At 36.2% G+C, this 26834-nt stretch overlaps 1 protein-coding gene across 3 annotated transcripts; it reads right to left on the bottom strand.

Annotated features, from left to right (window-relative positions):
- Positions 1-1558: 1558 nt before the first annotated feature.
- LOC307062125 (lung adenoma susceptibility protein 2) lies at positions 1559-23537 on the bottom strand (the record flags this gene model as incomplete). 3 transcript variants are annotated; one of them, XM_079717636.1, is made up of 7 exons in its annotated part: positions 1559-1649; positions 7057-7127; positions 8451-8582; positions 17727-17829; positions 21061-21211; positions 21765-22547; positions 23255-23537. In XM_079717636.1, the coding sequence occupies 7 exons, from the start codon at positions 23535-23537 to the stop codon at positions 1577-1579; spliced, it is 1596 nt and encodes a 531-aa protein (XP_079573762.1). In that variant the 3' UTR covers positions 1559-1576. The 3 variants fall into 3 exon arrangements, with proteins under 3 accessions (XP_079573762.1, XP_079573763.1, XP_079573764.1); XM_079717637.1 differs by having other exon boundaries at positions 22245-22547; XM_079717638.1 differs by having other exon boundaries at positions 22302-22547.
- Positions 23538-26834: the final 3297 nt, after the last annotated feature.

The raw sequence follows: 26834 nt of genomic DNA, 5'->3' as shown, positions 1-26834 counted from the left end.
TTGGAGATGCTTTCTAGGTATACTAAACATATTATATCTGATCAACATATAATATGTAATTATCTGATATCTTTGTCTGCTCTGACTTTAGAATTCGTGGAATACTGGATTTCACTGGAACATGCTCCGCTCAGATCTATGTTCATCCACTTAAAATCTATCTGCTCTTTTAACGGCCAACCACATTTCAATCATCAAAGTAATGTCTTGTTTGATTGTATGCAAACTATCTACTGTGAAGCAGAAGACCATAATCAGAAACAGAATGTCTGCGGCAAAAACACCTCCACAGAGTAAACAAAACAAACTTATTAGCAAGTGACTCTTAAACTGGGCAAAAAGAATAGTACAGTGACTGACTCACTAGGCAAGGAAAAAAGACAGGATTCACTCCACAGTCTTTGACATGTAAGTTCTATAACAAAGGTCTTTAGATAGTGCTTTAAATTGGGGGGGAAAATTCTTTGACCCAATGTACTTAGGAATTCCTATTTGACAGTGAAGCTACTTATTAGCAAAAACGCTCCAATTTGGGTAGTGTTAATTTGTACTATTTGTATACATACCTATTCTTTAATTTCATCAGGCTTTTTTAATATGCTTCACCATGGCTTATGAATTATTTCTTCATTTTGTTGGTAAAGATGTTTCCTGCTTAATAGACGCTCACTTGGTATAAGTTGCAAAATTATAGAGCTCTGTTCAGTCCTAGTTAGTGACAAACCTTAAAGAAAGTTTGCTTTAAAGAAAGTTCAGCACTTTTCTCATTTTCCATATTCATTTAAGTTTAGTTATCAAATTTCATAAAGCAACTGGCCACTGATATAGTTTTTACTAGTTTGAGCTAACCTCAAAACTTAAATCTGGGAAATAATATCAAAATATTAAAATCTCAAATATCCCCCCCAAAAATATTTTATAAACTGTCAAGTACTGTCAAGATTATCTTACATAGAATCAAAGCATTAATTAAATGAGGTTTTCCTGGAATTCACAATATAAAACATCCTTTTAGCACTGTACCAATTAATGTTATTTGCAAATATAACATATTCTTAAATGTTTGCTTTATGAAACTTGAAAGTAACATACTTCCATATGGTTAAGATACACCATAACAATTTTGACATTCCTCAAGCTCCTTAAGTGGATACTAACTTTATAAAAGAGTCTATTTAAGAGATTTTGGATAGAAACCAGGAAAAGCTTCTTAATGATCCAGAATCAGATGATAAAATGATGAGGATGCTGAAGAAGGTTAAGTCCATGTAAGCTTCAAGAACGGAAGTCATCCATTTTTGAATATTAGACATTTGACAGCCTGAAGACCAAAGTCAGACTAGGACATATAGTATGGGTCCTTCTAGTTCACCTCCTGGTATTCTGGCACAAAATGAGGATAGGCCACAAAAATCTATGGACATTTTCAAGTCTGGTTTTTAAAAAATACATAATACTTGAACCAATCACAGAATAATATATGGCTTCTAATTACTTTGTCAGTTTAAGCAATAGGAAAAAAAATACATTTTTGTTCTGTGGTGACTATTTATTGGTTAGACTTTTATTTTCCTCTTCATATTTTCGGTGACTGTTTCCCACTGGAATCATCAACCAGGTCTCTCAGGCGAGATAAATGGTGCAAAGCCCTTCATTAAAAAGTATAAAACACATTACAAACCAATATTAAGGAATGAATAGGTAATGCAAAAAGAAATGGTGATTACATTGTTTCTTAACTTCAAAATTAGTATGAGAGATAAGTTTATGGAATAGTTTTAGTATCAAAACTGAAAAGTTTTCTTTACAAAACCTTGCAATCTGAATAACTGAGGGTTAAAATAATTCATCTAAAAATCTATAAACGCTTACTTTAAAAAATTATATGTTTGAGGGGTTTTTTTTTGTTGAAAGTGTGCCAAGTAGCCTAATAAGAAACAATAATAGGTATCATTTGTGTCACACTTAAAGCATCTTTTTCATGTACTTTGCAGAATGAAATGATACCTTCTGATATACTGTGTATATCATTTAAGAAATAAAGGACATAATTCATTTTTAACATGTACATTCAAGGCAGCTAAATTTAAATAGCACTAAAGAATCAGTTACAATTGAGGAAAACTCATTTTTATTGAGCATGGGGGAAAACAAATGACAATTACATTGAATAATGTAGTATTATACCAACAACCTGGTTTTTCTCAATCATCCCTCAGACAAACCAAGAAGATAGGAGCCCTTAACTTTCCAGTCTTCCTCTAAAAGTATTCTTCCAGCTTTGCTTCTCCCTTACCCTTCAGATCCTTGAGGATCACTCAAAAATATCAGTTAATCAACCATATTTCAGATCTCTGATAAATAAGAGACCAAGAAAAACAGAAATAATATACCAGTAATCTCTAAGGTGAGAAATTAGTGAGAAGTTACTGAAAGGTGGTGACTACAACACCTTATTCTACAGTCTCCAACACAGGTTCAATTGATGTATATTAAATAAAATACATCTTCCACTTTACCAAGGATAAGGAGATGGAGGAAATTAGTAGTGTTAATTACTGCATTATGTCTATTTCCCTGTACTCTATTTCTTAGACACTTTTACTCAAATGTATTAAGAATCTGAATTCTGCCATCCTTTTGGCAGCTTCTGTTAATTTTTGAGATTGTCATCTTCATTAACTAAATGACAATAACTCACCCAGAGTTACTAAGCAATCAGAGGTAAAATTAGACTTTATTATTTCTACATCCTACAGTAATATCTCTCTACTTAAAGAATTATTTTCTTCCTACAGACATATTTATGAGGAAGAAGATAATCTGTAAATATACTTGGAGCTTATCTTCCTTTTTCTTTTCAGGCTGTGATTCAAGAGAAAGAAGATGACAAGTGGCTAGAATCTGATGTTACTGTTTACAAATCAGAGGGTCAACAGATCCTTTAGATTTAGAGGGTCTACGAAATTGGATGGGGAAAAAAATCATCTTTATTTTCACAAAATGCTATCTCTAAATTAGCATTTCTTTCCATTATGAATGTAAGCAACAGCCAAAATCTGTGACCTCATATGCCATAGAAATCAGAGGTATTTTCATATCACATTTTAGTCATTGCAAGTATGTTTTATACTCATCACTACTTCAAAATTACAATAGTTATATAATAGTTACAAAATTACAACAGTTATTAAACCCACTGCTAAAACATACGTCCTCTAAGTCTTTCTGTCTACAGTCCAAAAGTTCATATGACATAACCGGCCAACTATCAGACAACTTTAAGTCTAGTTTTCATCCACCAAATAGTGAAGTCTCACTGGTAACCCAGACATCAATGCCTTCCAATATTCCCTTTCTTTGTTTGCTGATCAATATGTGAAAGCTACGTAAAAGCGCACACCATGATTTAATGCTTTTATTCAAGTTATGCAAAAGGCCTTCACACTAACACGTTTTTACAAAATGAATTTTAACTTACCTGTATTTTAAATGTATTGTCTTATTTTAAATGCAATAAAGAGAAGCATATATTACTAATTAGAAATGTATTTTAATATTTTCATAGTTAATTCACTATAACTGGTTTCCTTTCTAATCCCATGTAGTATATTTTATGTCTTTAAAACAAAATGTCAGGTAGAAAGGGGAGTGGGTAATAATGGGAAGGAATAAAAAAAAGCTAAGTAGAAGTGTGAAATCTTCAGTCTCCCTACCTCAGCTACGCAATCATTTGGCAGTTCCTTTCATCTAACCTCTATCTTCCGTTTTGAGAATAAAGCGATCTGTTTAGAGAAGAGTCTATCAAAAGTGATTGGTATTTCAAAGTTAAGTGTAGGGAGAAGGGAAGGATAAAATTGTAGAAGGAAATTCTTCTTGATTTTCTCCTCTCAAAAAGTGAAAAAGCAGGCTAATGGGGAAAACATCAACCTAAGGGTTGTATTACAACATTGAATAGTCATTCACCTTAAAAACTGAAATTAAAAAACTAATTTCTTATTGTGACAATGTATCTATTGATGATCATTCAAGTAAATACTAATCAACCCACAGAAACTCAGTAACACTGATTATGTGATGGCAATTTAGCTATACTTTACTCATTGACATCTTACATTTGTTTTTCTACTAGTACTACTATACTGGCTGTTCTCTTAAATACTATGTTTACTGGCCTATATTCAGCCTAGTATCCAGCAATAACTGAATGAAAGGCTTTTCAGAACAAACTGCCTACTATTTCCTAGATCTAAGTAAAATATGAGCACATTAGAATAAAGAAAAATATTTGCTTTAGGGTCAAGTTTTGCAAGTCTGAAAGCTAATTCTGTCTATCCCTAGTGCAGAATGAAGACCAGAAAATTGAGCAAGAAAAGAGATCTGAGAAATGAGACAATTTTTCAGCTATCATTAAGTTTGTTTTTCAGAGCATGGCCTTGAGTATTGAGAATTACAAAATCTTACACATTCATCTCCAAATTACATGTAAAACAACACATTCTGAAGCCAAAAACAAATTATTTTTGGATGACTGATGACTCTGCAATCGTCTACTACTGCTCACCTTTATAGTATGTGAGCAATATACAATTGCTCATTTTTTACAACCAGCCTAAGCTTACATGAAATAATAAAAGATTCTAGAAAAGGCCTTTGTTCAAAAACTACAATTTTTTCACTTGCTTTAAGATAATAATTTTAGTATGTAAATGCATAAGACAAAGCTAAGTGTTATAGGGATACAAAACAATTACAACTTTGATTCCTACTAAAAGCAAAATCCCTCTGGGAAAGATAACATTTTAAGCTGCTACCAATCATTTTATACTTCAGATCCAATGAATCTTTCTCAGCTATTTCTAATGAGAGAACATAAGAAAACTGAGTTTCCAAGGGAATAAAAAGAACCCATACTAAGATCCTGGAGTTTCCTAAGGCTAATGAAAGATATTTTAAACCCGGTCAGCAATCCAAACAGTTAGAAAGAAAAGCAGTTGTTTGAGGAATGGGGAGAAACATAATAAGAAAGCACCCAAGGTACAATCTGTAACTTCTGAAAAAGTTGGGTCTATTTATTTTAAAATATGAAAAGACCAGAAATCTAAACAGAACATTTTGCAGTCTAGAAAGAGGAATTCTGAGACTGAATTAATTTTAAATTATCCTTAAAACAGTCAATCTAAAGACTGAAAATAATGGGGAAAAATGTACTAACATGCTTTTGTAAGTCTAAACTTACTTCCTAACAGTACAAATGCCTCACTGATAATACTTTTGAAATGTAAAGTAAAAGCCAAATTAAGATTGCTTCAGCTACTCCAACAGAATCAAAAGCTAAAAGCCATCTAACAAAACATGAATCTCACTCTCTAAAAATGGCATTCTATATGTAGCAAGACTACTGATTGCCTACGCTAGAAAGAAGTTACTACTATCAAAAAAAATTACAGAAAATGGTAAAAGCACCTATAATCAGTATCAATTTTTGTGGTTATTTAATTACTTATGGCTCAGGGTTCATTTTCACCCAGAAAAACATCTTCCACGGTATGAACTTTAACTCGGAAAACACATTTAAGTCTATGACGCAGGTTCAGTATCAAAGCTTGAGGTCGGGCTTCCCTGGTGGCGCAGTGGTTGAGAGTCCGCCTGCCGATGCAGGGGACACGGGTTCGTGCACGGGTCCGGGAGGATTCCATGTGCCACGGAGCGGCTGGGCCCGTGAGCCATGGCCACTGAGCCTGCACGTCCGGAGCCTGTGCTCCGAAACAGGAGAGGCCACAGCGGGCACGAGGTCTTTATCCTAGATAATCAACTGAGGCACTGCACTTAGTCTAAAAGGATAATGTGCCACTATCACTAATGAGAGGAGTGTTAGGAACACAGGCTATAGAATCAGACTGTCTGGTTTGAATCCCAGCGCTGTTTTACTAGCTATGTAACCTTGGGCAAGTTACTTTATTACTTGATTTTTATTACTTAATCTGTATTATGAAGATAATAATAGTATTTAACCTCATAGGACTGTGAAGATCACATGAATTACATACAAAAGCACTTAGAACACTGATACTTGGTAAATGCTCAATAAATGTTAGTTATTAGTATCATTATTCACTGAATCCTATTAAATATGAAACACTATATCCAAGACTATGTCAAGCTACAAAGAAAGAGGCATTATTTCTACCCAGAATACTAGCAGTAGAGGGGGAAAAAAATCACACATATATACATATTTTTAAGTATGAAAACAAAAATGATACATATATATCATGACAATTAGAGTCATAAGTTTACATGTCTAGTGTTTCACTTTTCCACTGCTTCCTTAGGTAAGAGAATCCTAAGCAAATTCTGAAAGGACAAAAGGCAGACCGTATTTGTTTAGCCCCACTTATAATCAAGCAAAATGGTGTTTGTTACAAAGTAAAAAATCTTAAACTCAGTATTCCATCTTTTGAGGGCACTTCATATTCACACAATCAAATCTATAAAATAAATACCTGTCTCTTCTACCAAGATCATGACTGTAGGAAATTCTTCCCAACTTTTTAAGATATGTAACTAAGAAAATAAGTAGATTAACACCTTAGGGCATTTAGACCTATCTTTATATCCAGGACATCACATCCACTTAAATTTCTGTGGCGATATGTCACATAATGATATACTTACTTAGGATTATTTATCTCTTCTAGAGGGAATATATGACAACACATTGCACGTACAAGTTGTTCTTCCAGAAGATCCACACCAATACTATCTCAAATTGTTGGTATTACTCAGAAATGAAAAGAGAATTTCCCTAGGCCATTCACACCTATTATATTTTAAGTGTCTACAGTTATCTCATTAGGTCCTAAGAACATTTTAAATAGAAAATAGCGCAAGTTTTAGAGAAAATCTCGGGATTAAACAATATGCTCCAAGAATCTTAAATATACCTAGCACACCTCCTCTTCCAGCGACTTTAATTCCATCCTGCAACCTTCTGATTTCAATCAGAGATGTTTGCATCCATAACATACTCAGAAATTAACAGAGAACACTTACTTTTGAAGTGACCTATTAATAGGAGCCATGCTTTCCTTCAACTGTAATTTAGAGAAATCATCTTCTGAAACCTATTATTAAAAACGCCAAATATAATAAAACAGTGAAAATATTATATAATTATAAACTTAAATGCTATTTAATATGTGTGATTAATAAGAACATTAAAAATATTGTCTGCATTCCCAAGGAAATAATTCTAAGCAAATAATTTTCAGTAAAGCATTAAATATATACATATATTTTTTATTCTAAAAATACTACAACTTTTTCATCTTGCCACTGTCCTAAAGTATGCTTCTAAATGTTTGTTCATTAAATATCAAATCTTGGCTTGAAATTATGACTTTACTGAACAAGGCTTTATCTCAAGAATGTTTAAAAGGGGAAGGAAAAGAAGGATGGATTGCACTGTATGTTAGTGTTATGATCATTAGAATGTAAGGAGAAAAATTAAGAAATACAACTTAAGTGAGTAGCATGTGATAGTTCCTAAAATCTAGTACACTCACTTGTGATGAAAACTGAATTTTGTAAAGCTCTACTGAATAACAAAATAAACAATATCAATTAAAATGTATTAAGTATTTTCCAGGCATTAAGTTTTTACCAGGTGCCAAGCACTATAAATAAGTACTTTCTATAGTTTGTTTCAATTTGTCTTCTCAACAATCTCATTTTACAGAAGAGGAAACTGAAATTAAGGAGGTTAAGTGATCTGTACAAATACTGCACTTGCTAGTAAGTGGCAGAATTAGAATTCACAATCAGGCTTGGGAGAACATAAGCTAGGTTTGTAAACACTATACTACTGTGAGGAAAATTCGACCCCTATGAAATATCAGCCCAAAGCAGAAACAGATTTCCAAATTCCTAGGAAATACACAAAAACACAATAACTTTAAAATAAAACTTTACATAACCGTATTAAGAGTCAATAAACACATGGTAACAAAATTAAACTTCAGATGACAAAGGTTATGGGGAGAAGTCTAATGTTGAAAGGTTCTCTAGGCCACCTCAAATATAAACACAAGAAGTTGGACTAGACAGAATAATTTTGTAGGGTATTAAAAAACAACTCTTACAATCCTTTCATCTACAGTTTTAATAACATCATATCGAAATACTATGCTGTACTTATAACCATAAACTTAATAGAACAATCCATTCAGGGGTACACAACTGCAAAAATCTTACAGTATTAAATATGAGTAAGTTACTTTCTAAAAAAAAGAATAACAACAGTACAACTCTACGACATGTGTTATATACCATGCTTATTAACATAAAATTAGAGGTCAAGCTAAGAAAGATCTAGGAGGAAATCTTATCCTTCACAGATCTCAATTCACATTCATAGATTTCAATTCATAAATTAAGTTTGTGCTTACTTGTTTAATTTCGCCTTTTGCCTCTGTGGTTTTATTCTGATTAAAACTTTCTTGCACTGCTTGAAGATTAAATAACATTTGTTTCAGGGCTTCAACAGGACCATGATGTTTCCCTCCAGAAAGGGTACAGCTCTAAAAGTTAAAACAGATGAATGATGAACCATCCAAATTCAGAAGGGGAAAAGTTATATTTTGTATTATTTCCCCACAATATAAAATTAATGCAAAATCCAAACAATACATGTCAATAAAGTGTTCCAACAAATGAAAACTGTAACTCATAAACCTCCCCTTACCCAGTCACTTAAAGACAATCACTATTAACAGCTTGGCACATCCTTCCCAGTCCTTGTTCTTTTAAAATGAATGGTACATGTTTACATTTGCAATGCATTCACTTAGTACACTTAAAATTATAGATTTTTAGAACTGAAAGGTCCTCAGAGAGCAGGTAAGTCAATATGCTCTTTTCAAGTGTGTAGATGACGCTGGTTATCAGCTGAACAAGGACTAGAATTTCAAATATCATATTCTCTGCACAGTTCCAAATACGTTTTCACACAGGGAATGCTGGTTTTTCACCTCTTTATGGACCACACATTCCTCGCTACCTTAAAAACACTCACACCTCGATTACCACTGATCTTATCTGCATCCAAAGAAGGCAACAGCACTTAGCCACATAAGGTGGTCAGTTAAGAGAACCTGTACAGGATATTTTTAAACTTCTTTTTAAAAGTCTTACCTTTATTTTTACATCTTTCAAATGAGTTGCTTGTCCTGATAATCATCCACAAAGTGGAAAATAGGCCTCTTAAGATGTCTATAATTTAAAATATTTCAACATAGACAGCATAACATATATACGAAGTTAAGCATTGTGGCCAAAAAGATTTTAAAGGCACTCTCCACAGTTATATGAACAGGGTATAAGAAACAAGGTGTGGGAATGTAATAAACTGGTGCAGCTCCTGTGGAAAACAGTATGGTAATTCCTCAAAAAACTAAATACAGAATTACCACAATGATCCTGCAACTCCCCTTCTGAGTATATACCCAAAAGAAGTGAAAGCAGAGATTCAAGCAGATATCTGTACACCTATGTTCATAGCAGCATTATTCACAATAGTCAAAAGGCCGAAGCAGCCTAAGTGTCCATCAACAGATAAATGGATCAACAAAACATGATACATACACACAATGGTGTATTATTCAATCTAAGAAAGGAAGGAAATTTTGACAGATGATACAACATGGATGAACCTTGAAGACATTATGCTAAGTGAAATAAGCCAGTAACAAAAGGAACGGTATAGTATGAGTCTTCTTATACGATGCTATGGATTGAATTGTGTCCCACCCCAGAATTCATGGTGAAGCCCTAACCTTGAATGTGGCTGTATTTAGAGATAAGGTTATAAGGGGGTAATCAAGGTTAAGTGAGGTTATAAGGGTGGGACCCTGAAACCACAGGATTAGTATCCTCATAAAAAGACACTTAAGAGCTCAAGGAAAGGCCATGTGAGGACAAAGTGGGAAGGTGGCTTGTATGCAAGCCAGGGAGAGAGCCTTCACCAGTAACAGAATCAGTCAGCACCTTGATCTTAGATTCCCCCACCTCCAAAACTGTGAGAACCAAATATCTGTTGTTTAAGCCACCCAGCCTATGGTATTTTGTTATGGCAGCCTCAGCAGACTAAAACATATACGGTTCCTAGAATAATCAAATTCATAGAGACAGAAAGTAGAATGGTGCTAGCAGAGGCTGGGGGTAAAGGAGGATGGGGAGTTAGTGTTTAGTGGGTAGTTTCAGTTGGTAAAGCTGAAAAAGTTCTATAGATAGATAGTGGTGATGGTTGCACAACAATGTCAAGGTGGGGTACTTATTGCACAGAACTATACACTTAAAAATGGTCAGGGCTTCCCTGGTGGCACAGTGGTTGAGAGTCCGCCTGCCGATGCAGGGGACACGGGTTCGTGCCCAGGTGTGGGAGGATCCCACATGCCGCGGAGCGGCTAGGCCCGTGAGCCATGGCCGCTGAGCCTGCGCGTCCAGAGCCTGTGCTCTGTAACAGGAGAGGCCACAACAGTGAGAGGCCCGCGTACCGCAAAAAAAAAAAAAAGTTCAAAATAGTAAATATTATATATACTTTACCAAAATTTAAAAAAAAAGAAAGAAAAAGAAATAGGGCATAAGGATCCAGTTCCGCTTATACTCCTACAACCTTGGAGACAGCATCTGAGGCATTATCTCTAACTGATCTGCATCCAGCCACTGGTTTAGAAGAAATTCAGGTTGCCTAATGCCAACCATAAAAGTTACAAAAGCTTGCTGCTACAATATGCTATGTCTGCCTTGAGTAAACTTTTCAGGCAAAATTGTGGTCAGAATACCAAAAAAGAAAACTACAAAACAGATTATATGAACTGTTCTGTGCCATTCACAAATGAATATTTAATAAACGTTGGTATGTTTGATAGAATTTGTTCTGAGACTTCTCATTAAATCCTTGTAGTGAATGTCTCTAAGTACGTCTTTTTGTATAGTATAGCTCTGACTCTCAGAACTATAGTAATGTTTCATGTATTCAAAAAACAATTATTTAAACCACATAAAATGTGGGAATAACCCAATTTACACAATAAAAAAAATGAGCCACCTAACAGCATTACAAATGAACAACATGACCACACTGAAAGGAGCTGGGCAGAAAATAATTAACCACGGTAACTTTGGAAAAGAATATTTTGACTGGATATTGTAAGGCAAAAGACAAAAAGAACCATACACAAATAATATCATCTAATTAGTAAATGTGTTTCTTACAGCAGTATGGGTTAGCAATTCTGAAACTATGCATAGGCTAAGACTGAAAAATTAAGTAAACCTATTATAGATAATAAGAGTAAAGATTCTCAGCAGATGAGAAAGAAGTTACAAATAAGGAACAGAGGGGCTAAAACAAACCCTGTGGTATTGGACTGGAATCAGTAGTATCAGTACGAACTCATGATTTTATACCTACATATAAAATGTACATATGTAAATAGATATACAACTATGTATGTGTGCATGCATGGCTTAGTAAACTTATGTTTCCTAAGTCTGCCTGCTGAGAAAGTCTAGAATAAATAAAAGTCCAGCAGCAATAAGCACACCTAGTGCCTAGAGCTTAGTTTCTAAATAACATATTCCAATAAAAAGAACCATGGCTCCTCAGAGAAGTGCTCAAAAAAGCATAGGGACATGTCAAAAGGACACAGGAGCCAACCTGAAGCAACTCTTTATGGCCTAAACTAAAACAATTTAAGCAACAAAATAAGTAATAATATTGTATTGTATTAAACCTAGAATAAAATAAATATCTATGAGTCCTAATATAAATAGTTTAATAAATAAATGGGGGAGAAGGAATAGCTCTTCATTACACAAGAATTTCAATTAATAATGCAGACAAAAAGTCAATATCCACCAACGGATACTAAATTAGTAGATGAAAGTTTGAGACTACTTGCATAGTCTCACAGTATCTCCCCTACGATATTTATTAATCTCAAGGGGAAACCATGATTTTACTAAAGAGAAAACCAGTAGGCACCACGTGTTCAAGACTAACATCACAAGTATTAATATATTATAATTTTATATATTACATATTACTGTATTAACATATTGCTCTGGACTGAATGTTTGTGACCCCCTACAATTCAAATGTTGAAGCCTAATCTCAATGTGACAGTATTTGGAGGAGGGGCTTCTGTGAGGTAACTAGGTCATAAAGGTGGAACTCTCATGAGTGGGATTAGTGCCCTTATAAGAAGAGAAACAGAGAGCTTTCACCCTCTCCGCTCTCTGCCATGTGAAGATACAAGAAGATGACCATCTGCAAACTAGGAAGCAGGATCTCACCAGACACCTTCATCTGGACTTCTCAGCCTCCAGAACTGTGAAAAATAAATGTTTGTTGTTTAAGCCAACTGGTCTATGGCATATTTATTACAGCAGCCTGAACTAAGGGACATATCAATATTACCAATGATATCAATATATCATGGACCCTCTGATATGATGCACTGAGAAGGGCACAGCATGATTTCTGTCGCATTCTTGCCAAAAATTCATAACCTCATTCTAATCATGAGAAAACTTCAGATAAACCCAATTCAGGAACTATCTACAAAAAAACCAACTGACCAGTAACTCTTCAAAAGTGTCAAGGTCATGACAGACAAGGAAAGACTGAGGAACTGTCAGACTGAAGTAAATTAAGAAGACATGACAACTAAATGCAATGCTGGATCCTGCAACAAGACATTGGTAGAAAAACTGGTGAAATCAGAATAAGGTCTATAGTTCAGGTAACAGTATTGGGCCTAAGTGATCATTATGATAAAAGATGTTAACATTAGGGAAGCTGGGAGAAGGGTGACAGGAACGACCTGTATTATTTTTGCAACTTTCTGTACATCTAAAATTATTTAAAAATAAAAAAACACCGTGGTAGTGAGGTTGTGTGTGTAAAGGCATAAGAAAAGGGATTAGTGCCAATAAAATGGACAACCTGGAAGAAATGGACAAATTCTTAGAAATGCACAACCTACCAAGACTGACTCAGGAAGAAATAGAAAATATGAATAGACCAATCACAAGCACTGAAATTGAAACTGTGATTAAAAATCTTCCATCAAACAAAAGCCCAGGACCAGATGGCTTCACAGGCGAATTCTATCAAACATTTAGAGAAGAGCTAACACCCATCCTTCTCAAACTCTTCCAAACAATATCAGAGGAAGGAACACTCCCAAACTCATTCTACGAGGCCACCATCACCTTGATACCAAAACCAGGCAAGGATGTCACAAAGAAAGAAAACTACAGGCCAATATCACTGATGAACATAGATGCAAAAATCCTCAACAAAATACTAGCAAACAGAATCCAACAGCACATTAAAAGGATCATACACCATGATCAAGTGGGGTTTATTCCAGGAATGCAAGGATTCTTCAATATACGCAAATCAATCAATGTGATACACCATATTAACAAGTTGAAGGAGAAAAACCATATGATCATCTCAATAGATGCAGAGAAAGCTTTCGACAAAATTCAACACCCATTTATGATAAAAACCCTGCAGAAAGTAGGCATAGAGGGAACTTTCCTCAACATAATAAAGGCCATATATGACAAACCCACAGCCAACATTGTCCTCAATGGTGAAAAACTGAAACCATTTCCACTAAGATCAGGAACAAGACAAGGCTGCCCACTCTCACCACTCTTATTCAACCTAGTTTTGGAAGTTTTAGCCACAGCAATCAGAGAAGAAAAGGAAATAAAAGGAATCCAAATTGGAAAAGAAGAAGTAAAGCTGTCACTGTTTGCAGATGACATGATACTATACATAGAGAATCCTAAAGATGCTACCGAAAAACTACTAGAGCTAATCAATGAATTTGGTAAAGTAGCAGGATACAAAATTAATGCACAGAAATCTCTGGCATTCCTGTACACTAATGATGAAAAATCTGAAAATGAAATCAAGAAAACACTCCCATTTACCATTGCAACAAAAAGAATAAAATATCTAGGAATAAACCTACCTAAGGAGACAAAAGACCTGTATGCAGAAAATTATAAGACACTGATGAAAGAAATTAAAGATGATATAAATAGATGGAGAGATATACCATGCTCCTGGATTGGAAGAATCAATATTGTGAAAATGACTCTACTACCCAAAGCAATCTACAGATTCAATGCAATCCCTATCAAACTACCACTGGCATTTTTCACAGAACTAGAACAAAAAATTTCAAAATTTGTTTGGAAAAACAAAAGACCCCGAATAGCCAAAGCAATCTTGAGAACGAAAAACGGAGCTGGAGGAATCAGCCTGCCTGACTTCAGACTATACTACAAAGCTACAGTAATTAAGACAGTGTGGTACTGGCATAAAAACAGAAAGATAGATCAGTGGATCAGGATAGAAAGCCCAGAGATAAACCCACGCACATATGGCCAACTTATCTTTGATAAAGGAGGCAGGAATGTACAGTGGAGAAAGGACAGCCTCTTCAATAAGTGGTGCTGGGAAAACTGGACAGGGACATGTAAAAGTATGAGATTAGATCATTCCCTAACACCATACACAAAAATAAGCTCAAAATGGATTAAAGACATAAATGTAAGGCCAGAAACTATCAAACTCTTAGAGGAAAACATAGGCAGAACACTCTATGACATAAATCACAGCAAGATCCTTTTGGACCCACCTCCTAGAGAAATGGAACTAAAAACAAAGATAAACAAATGGGACCTAATGAAACTTAAAAGCTTTTGCACAGCAAAGGAAACCATAAACAAGACCAAAAGACAACCCTCAGAATGGGAGAAAATATTTGCAAATGAAGCAACTGACAAAGGATTAATCTCCAAAATTTATAAACAGCTCATGCAGCTCAATAGCAAAAAAACAAACAACCCAATCCAAAAATGGGCAGAAGACTTAAATAGGCATTTCTCCAAAGAAGATATACAGACTGGCAACAAACACATGAAAGAATGCTCAACATCATTAATCATTAGAGAAATGCAAATCAAAACTACAATGAGATATCATCTCACACCAGTCAGAATGGCCATCATCAAGAAATCTAGAAACAATAAATGCTGGAGAGGGTGTGGAGAAAAGGGAACACTCTTGCACTGCTGGTGGGAATGTGAATTGGTACAGCCACTATGGAGAACAGTATGGAGGTTCCTTAAAAAACTAAAAATAGAACTACCATATGACCCAGCAATCCCACTACTAGGCATATACCCTGAGAAAACCATAATTCAAAAAGAGACATGTACCAAAATGTTCATTGCAGCTCTATTCTCAATAGCCCGGAGCTGGAAACAACCTAAGTGTCCATCATCGGATGAATGGATAAAGAAGATGTGGCACATATATACAATGGAATATTACTCAGCCATAAAAAGAAACGAAACTGAGCTATTTGTAATGAGGTGGATAGACCTAGAGTCTGTCATACAGAGTGAAGTAAGTCAGAAAGAGAAAGACAAATACCGTATGCTAACACATATATATGGAATTTAAAAAAAAAAAATGTCATGAAGAACCTAGGGGTAAAACGGGAATAAAGACACAGACCTACTTGAGAATGGACTTGAGGATATGGGGAAGGGGAAGGGTAAGCTGTGACAAAGGGAAAGAGAGGCATGGACATATATACACTACCAAACGTAAGGTAGATAGATAGTGGGAAGCAGCCGCAGAGCACAGGGAGATCAGCTCGGTGCTTTGTGACCGCCTGGAGGGGTGGGATGGGGAGGGTGGGAGGGAGGGAGATGCATGAGGGAGGGGATGTGGGAACAGATGTATATGTATGACTGATTCACTTTGTTATAAAGCAGAAACTAATAAAAAAAGAAAAAAAAAAAAAAAAAAAAAAAGAAAAGGGATTAGTTGGTTAGTATTTAACAGTCATCCATCTCAAACTTTGAAAAACTTATGCAAATTTGTGCCTCTACCAGCGCTCCTTACCCAAGTAAATTGCACCACCCAATCCTTTAGTTGCTTGGCTCAAACATCTTGGACCCATCCTTTGAATCCTCTCTGTCTCCATCCTACAAGGTCACCTTCAAAACACATCCCAAGTCTAACTATTTCTGACCACCTCCAATGTACCCACCATTCCCAAGCCTTTACAATCCCTATCCTGGAAGACTGCAAAAGCCTCCTAACTGGGTTCCCTGTCCTTCTCTAGCTCCTTTCAAGGTCTGTGTTCCATACAGCTGCCTGTTTATGTTTTAAAATGTAGATCTGATAATTTCATTCCTCCAAAGTACTCCAGTGACTTCTCTCACTGAAATAAAACATAAAATCTTCATTCCATTGCTTACATAGCTACATGATCTGACTCCTGGTTACCTCTCCGTCTTCTCTCTTAACCATTCTTCCTTGTTCATTCTGATTGAACTACACTGACTGGACTCTGATACTCCTTGAACATGCCAAACACTTTTCTGCCTTGGGGTTTCTGCACTTACTATTCCCTCTACATGTAAAGTTACTTCCCTGTGGGTACATACACGGCTTATTCACTCATTTTAGGTTTTGGCGCAAATATCACCTCACTAGAGAGGCGATTCCTACCTACTCTAGTTAAAATTTCTCTATCCCAAGTAATTTTTCTTCATAACATTTGTAGTATTCCCTTATATATTACATTTTGATATAGCTTATCTCTCCAACTTGGAGTAAAAAGTCCAAGATGCAAGGTTTCTTCTCTCTTATTTACTATTAGGAATACAGTTCCTAGAAAAGTGCTTGGTATCCAAATATTTGGCAAATAAATATTTGATAATTAAGCTTCACTTAATCAGCATCTGCTACAGTATCTTATACAGAGCTCTAAGGTCAGGGACTTCCCCGGTGGTCCAGTGGGTAAGACTCTGCACTCCCAATGCAGGGGGCCGGGGTTCAATCCCTGGTCGGGGAACTAGATCCCAAATGCATGCCGCGACTAAGTCTGCAACCCTGCATCCCACAACTAAGACCAGGTACGGACAAAATAAATATTAAAAAAAAAAAAGAGAGCTCTAAGGTCAGACATATTCTGACAGCCTCTACTTTCTCTAGTAAATTTCACTGAAGGAAAAGATATATATTGTATTAAAATTTTTAGCTAATTTTTGCTTTGAGTGTTCAATCTCTCAAATCTTCCAGATGTTAAAATATCAAAAGTGTATTTCAATATTTAACAGCCATGGCTTATACTTCTAAATCATATTATGTATCATTCCTTATGTGTATATATACACATTTACACTTTATTTTAGGGTTACTTGCAAGATACACATATGCTGATTTTATAAAACTGGAAAATAAATTTCCCATTTTAAATCATAGGGATGTATAATTGCATCTTAGAAACATAACCCTCAATAAGTAACTGCCCTATGGGAAAATACAATTTACTCTGTAAGGTTCTGTTTTGTATGTTCTCCAGAAGAAAAAAAAAAGTCATTGTAATGACAATTTAGGTTCCCTGTAGAGTTCAATCCCAGGTCACTCTACTTTAGAATACTAAAATAAAATTATCAATAATTCTAGGAGTGATGGTTTTATGGATGTGTGTTGGGGAAGAAGGGATTTGAGTCATTTTTTGTTTTATACTATCTAAATAACTTAGAAATTAATATCTATATATATTAGTCATAAATATTCTTTTAATAAGTTAAAAAAATTTAACATCACCCACCTGATTATCATTATTTAAAAAGTTTTCAAGGAACCCGTCAGCATACTTTGCCCTTGAAGTTTGTTGAAGACTATCATCAGAGTTAACCGGAACAGGAGATTTGCTAGGATTTAAGGATACGAGACAGCAAATAAGTTCCCAATTTACAAAAATTAGACAGTATATAACTGATGGTTATCATTTAAATTAAAGTGGTCACCACTAAATAACCATTAGGATTCATACTGATGCTGTTTAGTGATTCCTTCACCTTCTCCCTAAACTTCTTCCTTCATCCCGCCCTATCTCCTTGCTTCTCCTTTAAAGCTTTAAGGAAAAACTATAAAGAAACTGAAGACATTAGACTTCAACTAAACAAATAAGCCTTCAAATATAAGTATCCTCCAAAAGCTCATTTGTTTGAAATAAGCAGTGCATTTTTCCAATTAAACATTGTTAGTTACTCAATATTAATACACAAAACTGCCAGAAATTTATTAAGTTTCTACTGGGATGGCAGTTACATGCTGTTCTACGTCAAAGCAATAGGACAGACTTCTCCCCCAGAACTGGCACACAGATTAAAATGGGAGAAGGATCAATTTTGAAATTAAAATTCCTGAGTTCAAATACCAGTCCCACTCACTTATATGACTTCACAAAACTTTATCTTAACTTCAGTTTCTACATTTGTAGTCCCACTTATGTCACAGAAGTATTGCATAAATTAACTCTATATACCTGGTACATGGAATAGAGCTCAATAAATAATAGTTTCTATCTTGATGTTCAAGCAGAAGGAAAGGGCATCCCCAGCAAAAGTAAAAATTTTCCCCAAACCAAATTCTATTAGTTACAGAGAATAAAGAAACTCATTTTATCTTTTTCATTTATATATCAATATAAGATGTGGCTCTAACTCAAGTACTCAGATATCTAAGAATCTTCTTAAAACATTTAAATGTCATAATGCTAATTTTTTCTCAATAATTAGCAGCATTTCATTATTGACTCATTTGATTTGTAATTTACTAGGAGCTTTTTCTCGCTTCCAAGTAGTCTTTTCTCCCATTCTTTACCAAAGAGTTTGTACATCCAACAACTATCAACAAAAAGCATTTACCTGATTATAGAAGATGGGTGCTGGATACATAGGGAATCATTATACTATTCTTATACTTTTGTATTTGTTTGAAATTTTCCATTATAAAAAGTTAAACCAAAAAAAAAAATTGTCTGGTTGTAGTTACTCTCTCAGTACACTACCTCTGAGTATTTCCCAGTCAATTTTGTTTCTGAGGACAGATTGATAATAATTTGTCATTATCACACTGAAGTCAGGTCTATTCCTTCTTCTCACACCATCATTAATTTAATGTAAAACATATCCATCATAATATGAATTTAATCTTCCAAAAATCAACAACTGTACCATAAGGTACTAGGGCAAACCATTAATAATAATTATACAAGTCAGAAGTCATAGTATCTAATTATAAAATACATTTGATGCATTCAAAAATTTTACTCTTAATTTAAGCATCTCAGATATGATTTGCTCACCCATTTTGGTTCCATTTGAAAGCAAAGTATTGCAGCTATAGGATTTTACAAATACAGATACAAATACAACCAACTGATAAGAAAATAAGAAATTACTAAAGATGAAAGATAAGTTTAAGAATTAAGTGAGCTAATTATTAACCCAAGTTTTTTTCTTTTTAAAGATATTAATGAACCAACAAGTGGGAATTGAAGCTAAACAAACAAAAAATACTCTGGATGATCATCGCCACTATTAATATTTTTAAGACAGCATCATAAATCAGAAACTGTCCTAAGTACCTTATATTTACTTATTTTTTAACATCTTTATTGGAGTATAATTGCTTTACAATGGTGTGTTAGTTCTGTTGTATAACAAAGTGAGTCAGCTATATGTATACATATATCCCCATATCCCCTCCCTCTTGGGTCTCCCTCCCACCCTCCCTATCCTACCCCTCTAGGTGTCCACAAAGCACTGAGCTAATCTCCCTGTGCTGTGCAGCTGCTTCCCACTAGCTATCTATTTTACATTTGGTAGTGTATATATGTCCATGCTACTGTCTCACTTCGTCCCACCTTACCCTTCCTCCTCCCTGTATCCTCAAGTCCATTCTCTACATCTTTATTTCTGTCCTGCCCCTAGGTTCCTCAGAACCTTTTTTTTTTTTTTTTTTTTAGATTCCATATATATGTGTTAGCATACGGTATTTGTTTTTCTCTTTCTGACTTACTTCACTCTGTATGACAGACTCTAGGTCCATCCACCTCACTACAAATAACTCAATTTTACTTCTTATTATGGTTGAGTAATATTCCATTGTACATATGTGCCACATCTTCTTTATCCATTCATCTGTTGATGGACACTTAGGTTGCTTCCATGTCCTGGCTATTGTAAATAGTGCTGTATATTTATTTTCTAATCAACTGAATCCTCACAACCCCAAAGGAGAAGTAATTTGTACAGAGTCTCAGCAAGGAAGTGACAGAGCTAAGATTCCAAACTAGAATTAGTCAGTGTCCACTTACAGAAAAATAAGATGTTCAACTGAGAAGGAATCAAGAAAAGGATTCAGGAATTAACAGACTCTGTCTGCAACAGAATGAAGGCTTAGACAACTGAAGATAATAAAGTATCAGAGCCTAAGGCAGGATACAGGATTACCAAGAATGCATTTCTGATGAATATACATGTAATAATATCACTAAAAGAAACTTTCCTACCTCAGCTCTCGATTCTTCCTCTATACTCACATTCACGGGTATCTAGGTAAACACTTTTTAAATTATTCTGAGAAACTATGGCATAGAAAGGTTAAGTACACAAAGGAAAACAATCTTAGAAACTGAAAACATTTAGCATACAAGAAAATGTGCCATTATTTACAGAAAATAATGACTAAGAAAGTAAACTGTAAATGAAAAGAAATGAATAACTCTAATACATGGAGAGAATATAGAGGAAGAAAAAAATTAAAGTAAAAAAAGTAACAAGAATTTCATAGCCTTCTCCATTTGCAAAATAGCTGCTCTTGGTTCTAATTCCTCATATTTAATATATATCAATATTTTACAGTGCAAAAGACAAAAATTATATAATGTACCTAAGATTATGAAATATTACGCCATCTTGTGGTAACAAATGAAAAATGCAATTTAAAGCAAGCAACACTGAAAGCTATGCTCTACAGAATTACCGTGTTATTACCACTGTCAATTATCATTGTTATTTAAAAGATAAATCAGATGTTCACATGACATTCTTCATTTGGAAAACTGAATAGTTTTTCTATTGTAACTTACTTACAAAGTAACAGGAATATTTTCCCATGATCTTTCTGCTTCAAGTTTATCTAATGAACAAGGACTGTCATCCTTTTTCATAGACTTCGGTAATTCTTCAGTACAATGCTCTAGACTTCTCTTGGCCTTCAGGATAAGCAATTCAATTCTGTCACCTAATTTAAAAGATCACATTAATTCTTTAAGATATAAATGCAAAGCACAGCAAAACCTCACAAAGGCAACAAGAATTCAGATAATTTGGAATATACACGTATCTGTAATAGCAAGCTATGTTAAAATGTGACATCTGGGGCTTCCCTGGTGGTGCAGTGGTTGAAAGTCCACCTGCCGATGCAGGGGACACGGGTTCGTGCCCCGGTCTGGGAAGATCCCACATGCCACGGAGTGGCTGGGCCTGTGAGCCATGGCCGCTGAGCCTGCGCGTCTGGAGCCTGTGCTCCGCAATGGGAAAGGCCACGCCAGTGAGAGGCCCACGTACCGCAAAAAAAAAAAAAAAAAAAATCTGACATCTGTTGTAACACAAAGAAAAAAGAAAAGACATTTTCCAGTCACAAAATGCTACATAAATGAAGACCACAAGAGTTCAAAACAGATATATCACTTGATGGTTACATCAAGAATATGACATAAAAACCCCTAGATGTGAGGTCAAATTTACAGCACTTTCTTTGGTTCTTAAAAACAACAACAAAACAAAACAATTACCACTGAATGGCTTTTTGGATCCTAGGAGAAGTGGATTGTCACACTGACATTGGCTACATTCAGAATCACATTTATATTCATTAACTAATCGTTTATCATCACTCAAGGAATGTGAATTGTTTGAAGGTTCAAAAGAATATTCAAAACAATCTAATTTATTCATTAGCCGACAAGTTCTTTGTGCCTGGTAACTATGCCTACGGGAACAGTGATCTTCTTTAAATATTTGATAAATCCTTTGACTATTTGTATCGGGCAGCAAGTCTTGATTGTAGAGCCAGAATGGGTATTTGAAATCCGGTATACTCGTTATCCCTGAAACATTAAGGTCAGACTTCTGGCTAGTGAGCCATCTTGGGTAATTCTTTTCAAGATTGTGTTCTGAACTGTCCCTAAAGGATGATTTCTTGTTAAAAGATAAAGATGGTACAGAAATACATTTATTAGCCTTATTCACAAGTTTTGGGTTTTTCAGCCTACCACACTGCTTTCCTTTTACATTTGTGTATACAACTGGGGTAACTAAGTTATCCTTGCCCAGGAGAGTGGCTGGTTCTTGAAAATTTTGATTCTTTTCATTGTTGGATGAACTCAGTCTTCCAGTATGTTTCTTGCTTTTCTTTCTAATTCCGTGACCTGCTCCAACATAAGTGAAAGAAAATGATCCATCTGCTGGAAGTTTTAATAGATCATCAGTTGTTAGGCTAATGGAGTCCATGTCATTAATAGTCTGTCCTCTACAGGATAAGGACAAATCTTTTTTGTCATCAAGATTTTCAAAAGCTGAAAAACAAAGCATAGTTCTGTTTATCTTCCTGTATCACATATAAAAATACTTTATAATATTCAACAGTAAATGAAAATTAAGAATTAAGAATCATGTTTGCCATTTTCCCTTCTGGAATATATTCTCCACTTCTAAGAGTAGAATGTAAACTTTTTCCACACTAGGGGCCATTCTGTAAGTGCTCAGTAAAGTGTTAACTGGATTATCAACAGATGCATTTTCCAAACTTGTATTCATGGAAACCTTACCAAGGAAAAACACTTAACATCTTGTGAGTATTACTGTCCCACAGAATACAGATCAGAAAGACTAATATAGCCCTATCCCATCAATTGGAATTGATCAAGTATAAATTCTGAAAGGCTGAGATTTGTTTAAAGTCATTAAGCTAGTTAATGAAAGCTAGAACCATCAAGTCAGTGCTATTTCCATTATGCTATAACAGAACGGCTTAAGGGTTTAGGATCAGCCATCTACTATTATTAGTTACATTTCATGAGCTTCTCCTCCAAGGTCAAAAGGGGATCTTACCTGAAAACCCCTGAGAACCAGAAAATTACAGTATCATTTAAGAAATATATCCAGATCTCAATATTACAAGTCATTTTTACCCCAAAGAAACATTTAGTTTTCCAAGGCTACAATACATCTCTCAAAATGCTTTAAATCGGTAGGCAAAAAGAAAACAAAGAATAAAGCATACCATTCTTTGGTTTATAAACATAGTTGGAGAATTCTGACATATTAGCAGAACATCTATCGATGTTAATCTTTCCAGTGCTTGCACCAAGATACATATGGCTTAGATCAAAATCATCAATATAGGCCTGTAGAGCCTGAGATGCAGAACTGTACAGTCTATCCTTATACTGAAAAGAGCCATCAGAGTTAGAGGAATTACTACCACTCAGGTTGCAGCTTGCTAACAGAGAAGATACTGAAGATTCCCGAGAACAAACTCTGCACTTTGTATTTAATTTTGCCATGGCTTCCTCAAAATGGGTTATTTCTACTCATTTCTCTTAGAAACAACTGTAATACAAAAACAAAAGGTTAAAGTTCCAATTAAAAGGAATAATAGCTATACACAGAGAAATTACTAAATCTGTAAACATTTTATAACTTTCTTTAAAAAATAAAATCCATTATCTATAAATTATTTTTAGGTAATGCACATTATAGATTATCTGTTTTAATTATTGTGAATTCCTTCATCATCAATTTAGAAAACATTTATTGATCACCTATTATGTGCCTGGAATTATGTATACAAAAATCATCTAAGACTATGTATAGAAAGTACCAAGGGAAGAATACTCACTTTTTTTTTTTAAAGTCCTAAAAACTACTGATGTACAGTCTTTTCTTATGCTGATATAGTCTATGACATCACAATACCTAACATTCCCCTACACAAAATATTTTTCAATTCTTAAGCCTACCACCACGTGCTGCACATAGTAGTAGGTGCTTGCTAAATTTTTAAAAGGCATCAAATGACGTAGCTGAAACAAGAAGGAACAATGGAGAATACACACCTTCAACATTTTAAATGCCAATGTGTAACTTTAGCCAACCCCTTCTCCCAAGACTTGAGAAAACAGAATAATTTACAATATTCATTTATAAAGAAATAAACTGCAAGTCTTACCATATAATGAGCTAGCAAAATGTTCTTTTCCTAAAATAACACTGTCAATAATCATTTTCTGACATTCATTTTTTTTTTTTTTTTTTTTTTTTTTTTTTTTTTTTTGTGGTACGCGGGCCTCTCACTGTTGTGGCCTCTCCCGTTGCGGAGCACAGGCTCCGGATGCGCAGGCTCAGCAGCCATGGCTCACAGGCCCAGCCGCTCCGCGGCATATGGGATCCTCCCAGACCGGGGCACGAACCCGTATCCCCTGCATCGGCAGGCGGACTCTCAACCACTGCGCCACCAGGGAGGCCCTGACATTCATTTTTGATACTATCCTCACTATTTTCAATTCTTATGTGAAATGGATTCAGCCCACCTCTCTTTCAAAGGAGACTTAATAGTTTGGAAATTGCCTTAATGTATTCATCTGTTTTTCCATTATTAAAACTGCGAGAATTCCAGTCTACCTTAATATAGCAACGATAGGATTTATATTTGAAAACCTAAGAAATAACAGAGTGAACAGGCACTGCTTCAGTAAATAATGACATTCTTTTAGAATTAAATCAATGGATTTTCTGAAGTAAAAATGAAAGCTTAATGTCTAGGACTTAACACATGCTATGATGTTATAAAATTAATGTTTAATTTTTGGCTATAATTTTTGGAATGTTTACGTTTTAACAACTTTTAATGTAATCTTAATAACTGTCAAATTTGACTTTAAAATACTGAGAAAGTTTTCCGTTTACGAAGAAAAGAGTAAAAGGTCAGAGCTGACACTAGTCAGTGCAAGCAGCAGCAGAACATAAGATAATGGTTATTTAGCCTCTGATTTCCCTGAATGCTGTGATACTATTGGTATACCTCTAAAGAATGGCTAGGCCAAGTCAGCTCTGCCCTTTCTTCACCCCTCTCGCTAATGATTTTAACTTTTCTCAAGTAAATATTGCTTGGATAACAAACTTGACCAAACGTTTCCTCCCTTATTCCAACACAGGACAGGTTACCGATTTTATAATTTATTTTACAAAACCTTGAAAACGAAAACAAAACCCTAAAAGGGAAAGCTGTTGGATTACAGTTCTCAGTAAGTGGGTAATAACATCTATCTTAATTCACAGGAGGCAAAAAGAAAATCCACAACTGAATTTTTATTGTGCAAAGTTTCCAAAAGTACACTAAAGAAGAAAGAAAAGTTTAATCAACTCCTATGCACCCATCATCCTGCTTCAACTACCAACACAACGAAACTCTATCCACCCACTTCTCCTCACTTCTGCCACAGAATTATTTGGAAGCAAATTCCCTGCATCTTACCATTTCTTCCGTTAACACTTTCGGGTGTATCTCCAAAAGGAAATCCATCATTCCGACGAATAGAACGTTAGCACGAGTGGCCAGAGATCTCTACTACCTTTCATTCAAAAATAGAACGTAGAGTGTTAAATTACCACACCAATGAGAATAGCTCACAGGAAATGAAGAACAACTCTTAGAAATAACAGCTATGATTTATGTTATGAAAATGAACATGTGTTTGTTCTGCAGCAAAAAGACAAGAATTAATGACCCTGGAAAGCGAAGATCGCTGGCGCCCCTGCAGCGGAGCATCTTCGGCTTCAAAGCTTCCGCCCCTAACTAGGAAACACCTCCCTTGGGGATTCCAGCACCCACCCACCCACCGCAGTCCCAGACACAGGCTTCTCACAAACCATTCATCAGACAACAAGAGCGAGCAGACAGTTTTGCCGAGGTGACGGCCCCTAAAGCCCAAGACCCTGCCTCCCCGCCCGCTTCAATCGCCGACAGCGCCTCGAGGTCCAGGTCTGGTCCTCTCCGTCCTGTTCCGCGACCCTCCCCCTAAAGTTGCCCGCTTTCCACCGGGACTCTCATCCCGCCCCCTCCCTCGGGAGACAGCCCACCCCTCCCCTCGGGCTGTCAAAGGATGGGACGCCTTTCGAAAATACACGCCCTTTTCCGGCCGAACTCACCGACGAAGGCCCGGAAAGAGAGAAAAGCGCACACGTCCTCAATTCTCCACCCAAAGCCCTGGCCTGCCACCCGACGGGAGACGCGACAACGCACCCAGACCCGGACGCCGCCCGGCCTCAGGTTCCGCTAGCTCGCAGGTTCCTCCGCCGTCACAGCCGAGCGCGGCGCCCGCGCTCCCTTTCAAACTGACCCAACATGGCGCTGGCTTGCGGTGCGCATGCGTGGCGCTCGGGCGCTGGGGCTAGCAGGGCGAGGGGCAGGGGGCGGGGCGGGGCGGTAGGTCGCTCTCCCTGCTGGGAAGTGTAGTTTCTCCCTCCTGGTCTTTCTTGGGCGGGGAGGTTCTCGACTACCTCCGTGTCGCTACCCCGCGTGCCCTCCCCACCTCGGTCACGGCTCTGCGCAGCCGGTCTGCGCATATGACAGGCTGAGCTTCCTTCGGCCAGTTTCCCGGGGCTTCGAGACGGGACGGGGCGGGGATGGGGACCTGGGGCCCTGGCGGCTGCCGTTTCGGTCGCTGAGAGCCAGCCCTACAGCCACAGTCCTTCCAACACGCTCGGCCTCCCCGCCTTCAGAGCACCCCCTCCCCGGATAAGACACCGACTCGGCCGGCGCGGGCAGATCCCCCGACCTCTTTTTTCCCTCCTCTTCAGGG

This window comes from Hyperoodon ampullatus (assembly GCF_949752795.1).
Source record: "Hyperoodon ampullatus genome assembly, chromosome: 13".
Taxonomy (NCBI): Eukaryota; Metazoa; Chordata; class Mammalia; order Artiodactyla; family Ziphiidae; genus Hyperoodon; species Hyperoodon ampullatus.
The sequence above is the reverse complement of the archived record's forward strand: the minus strand, read 5'-3'. Positions and strand labels throughout refer to the sequence as shown.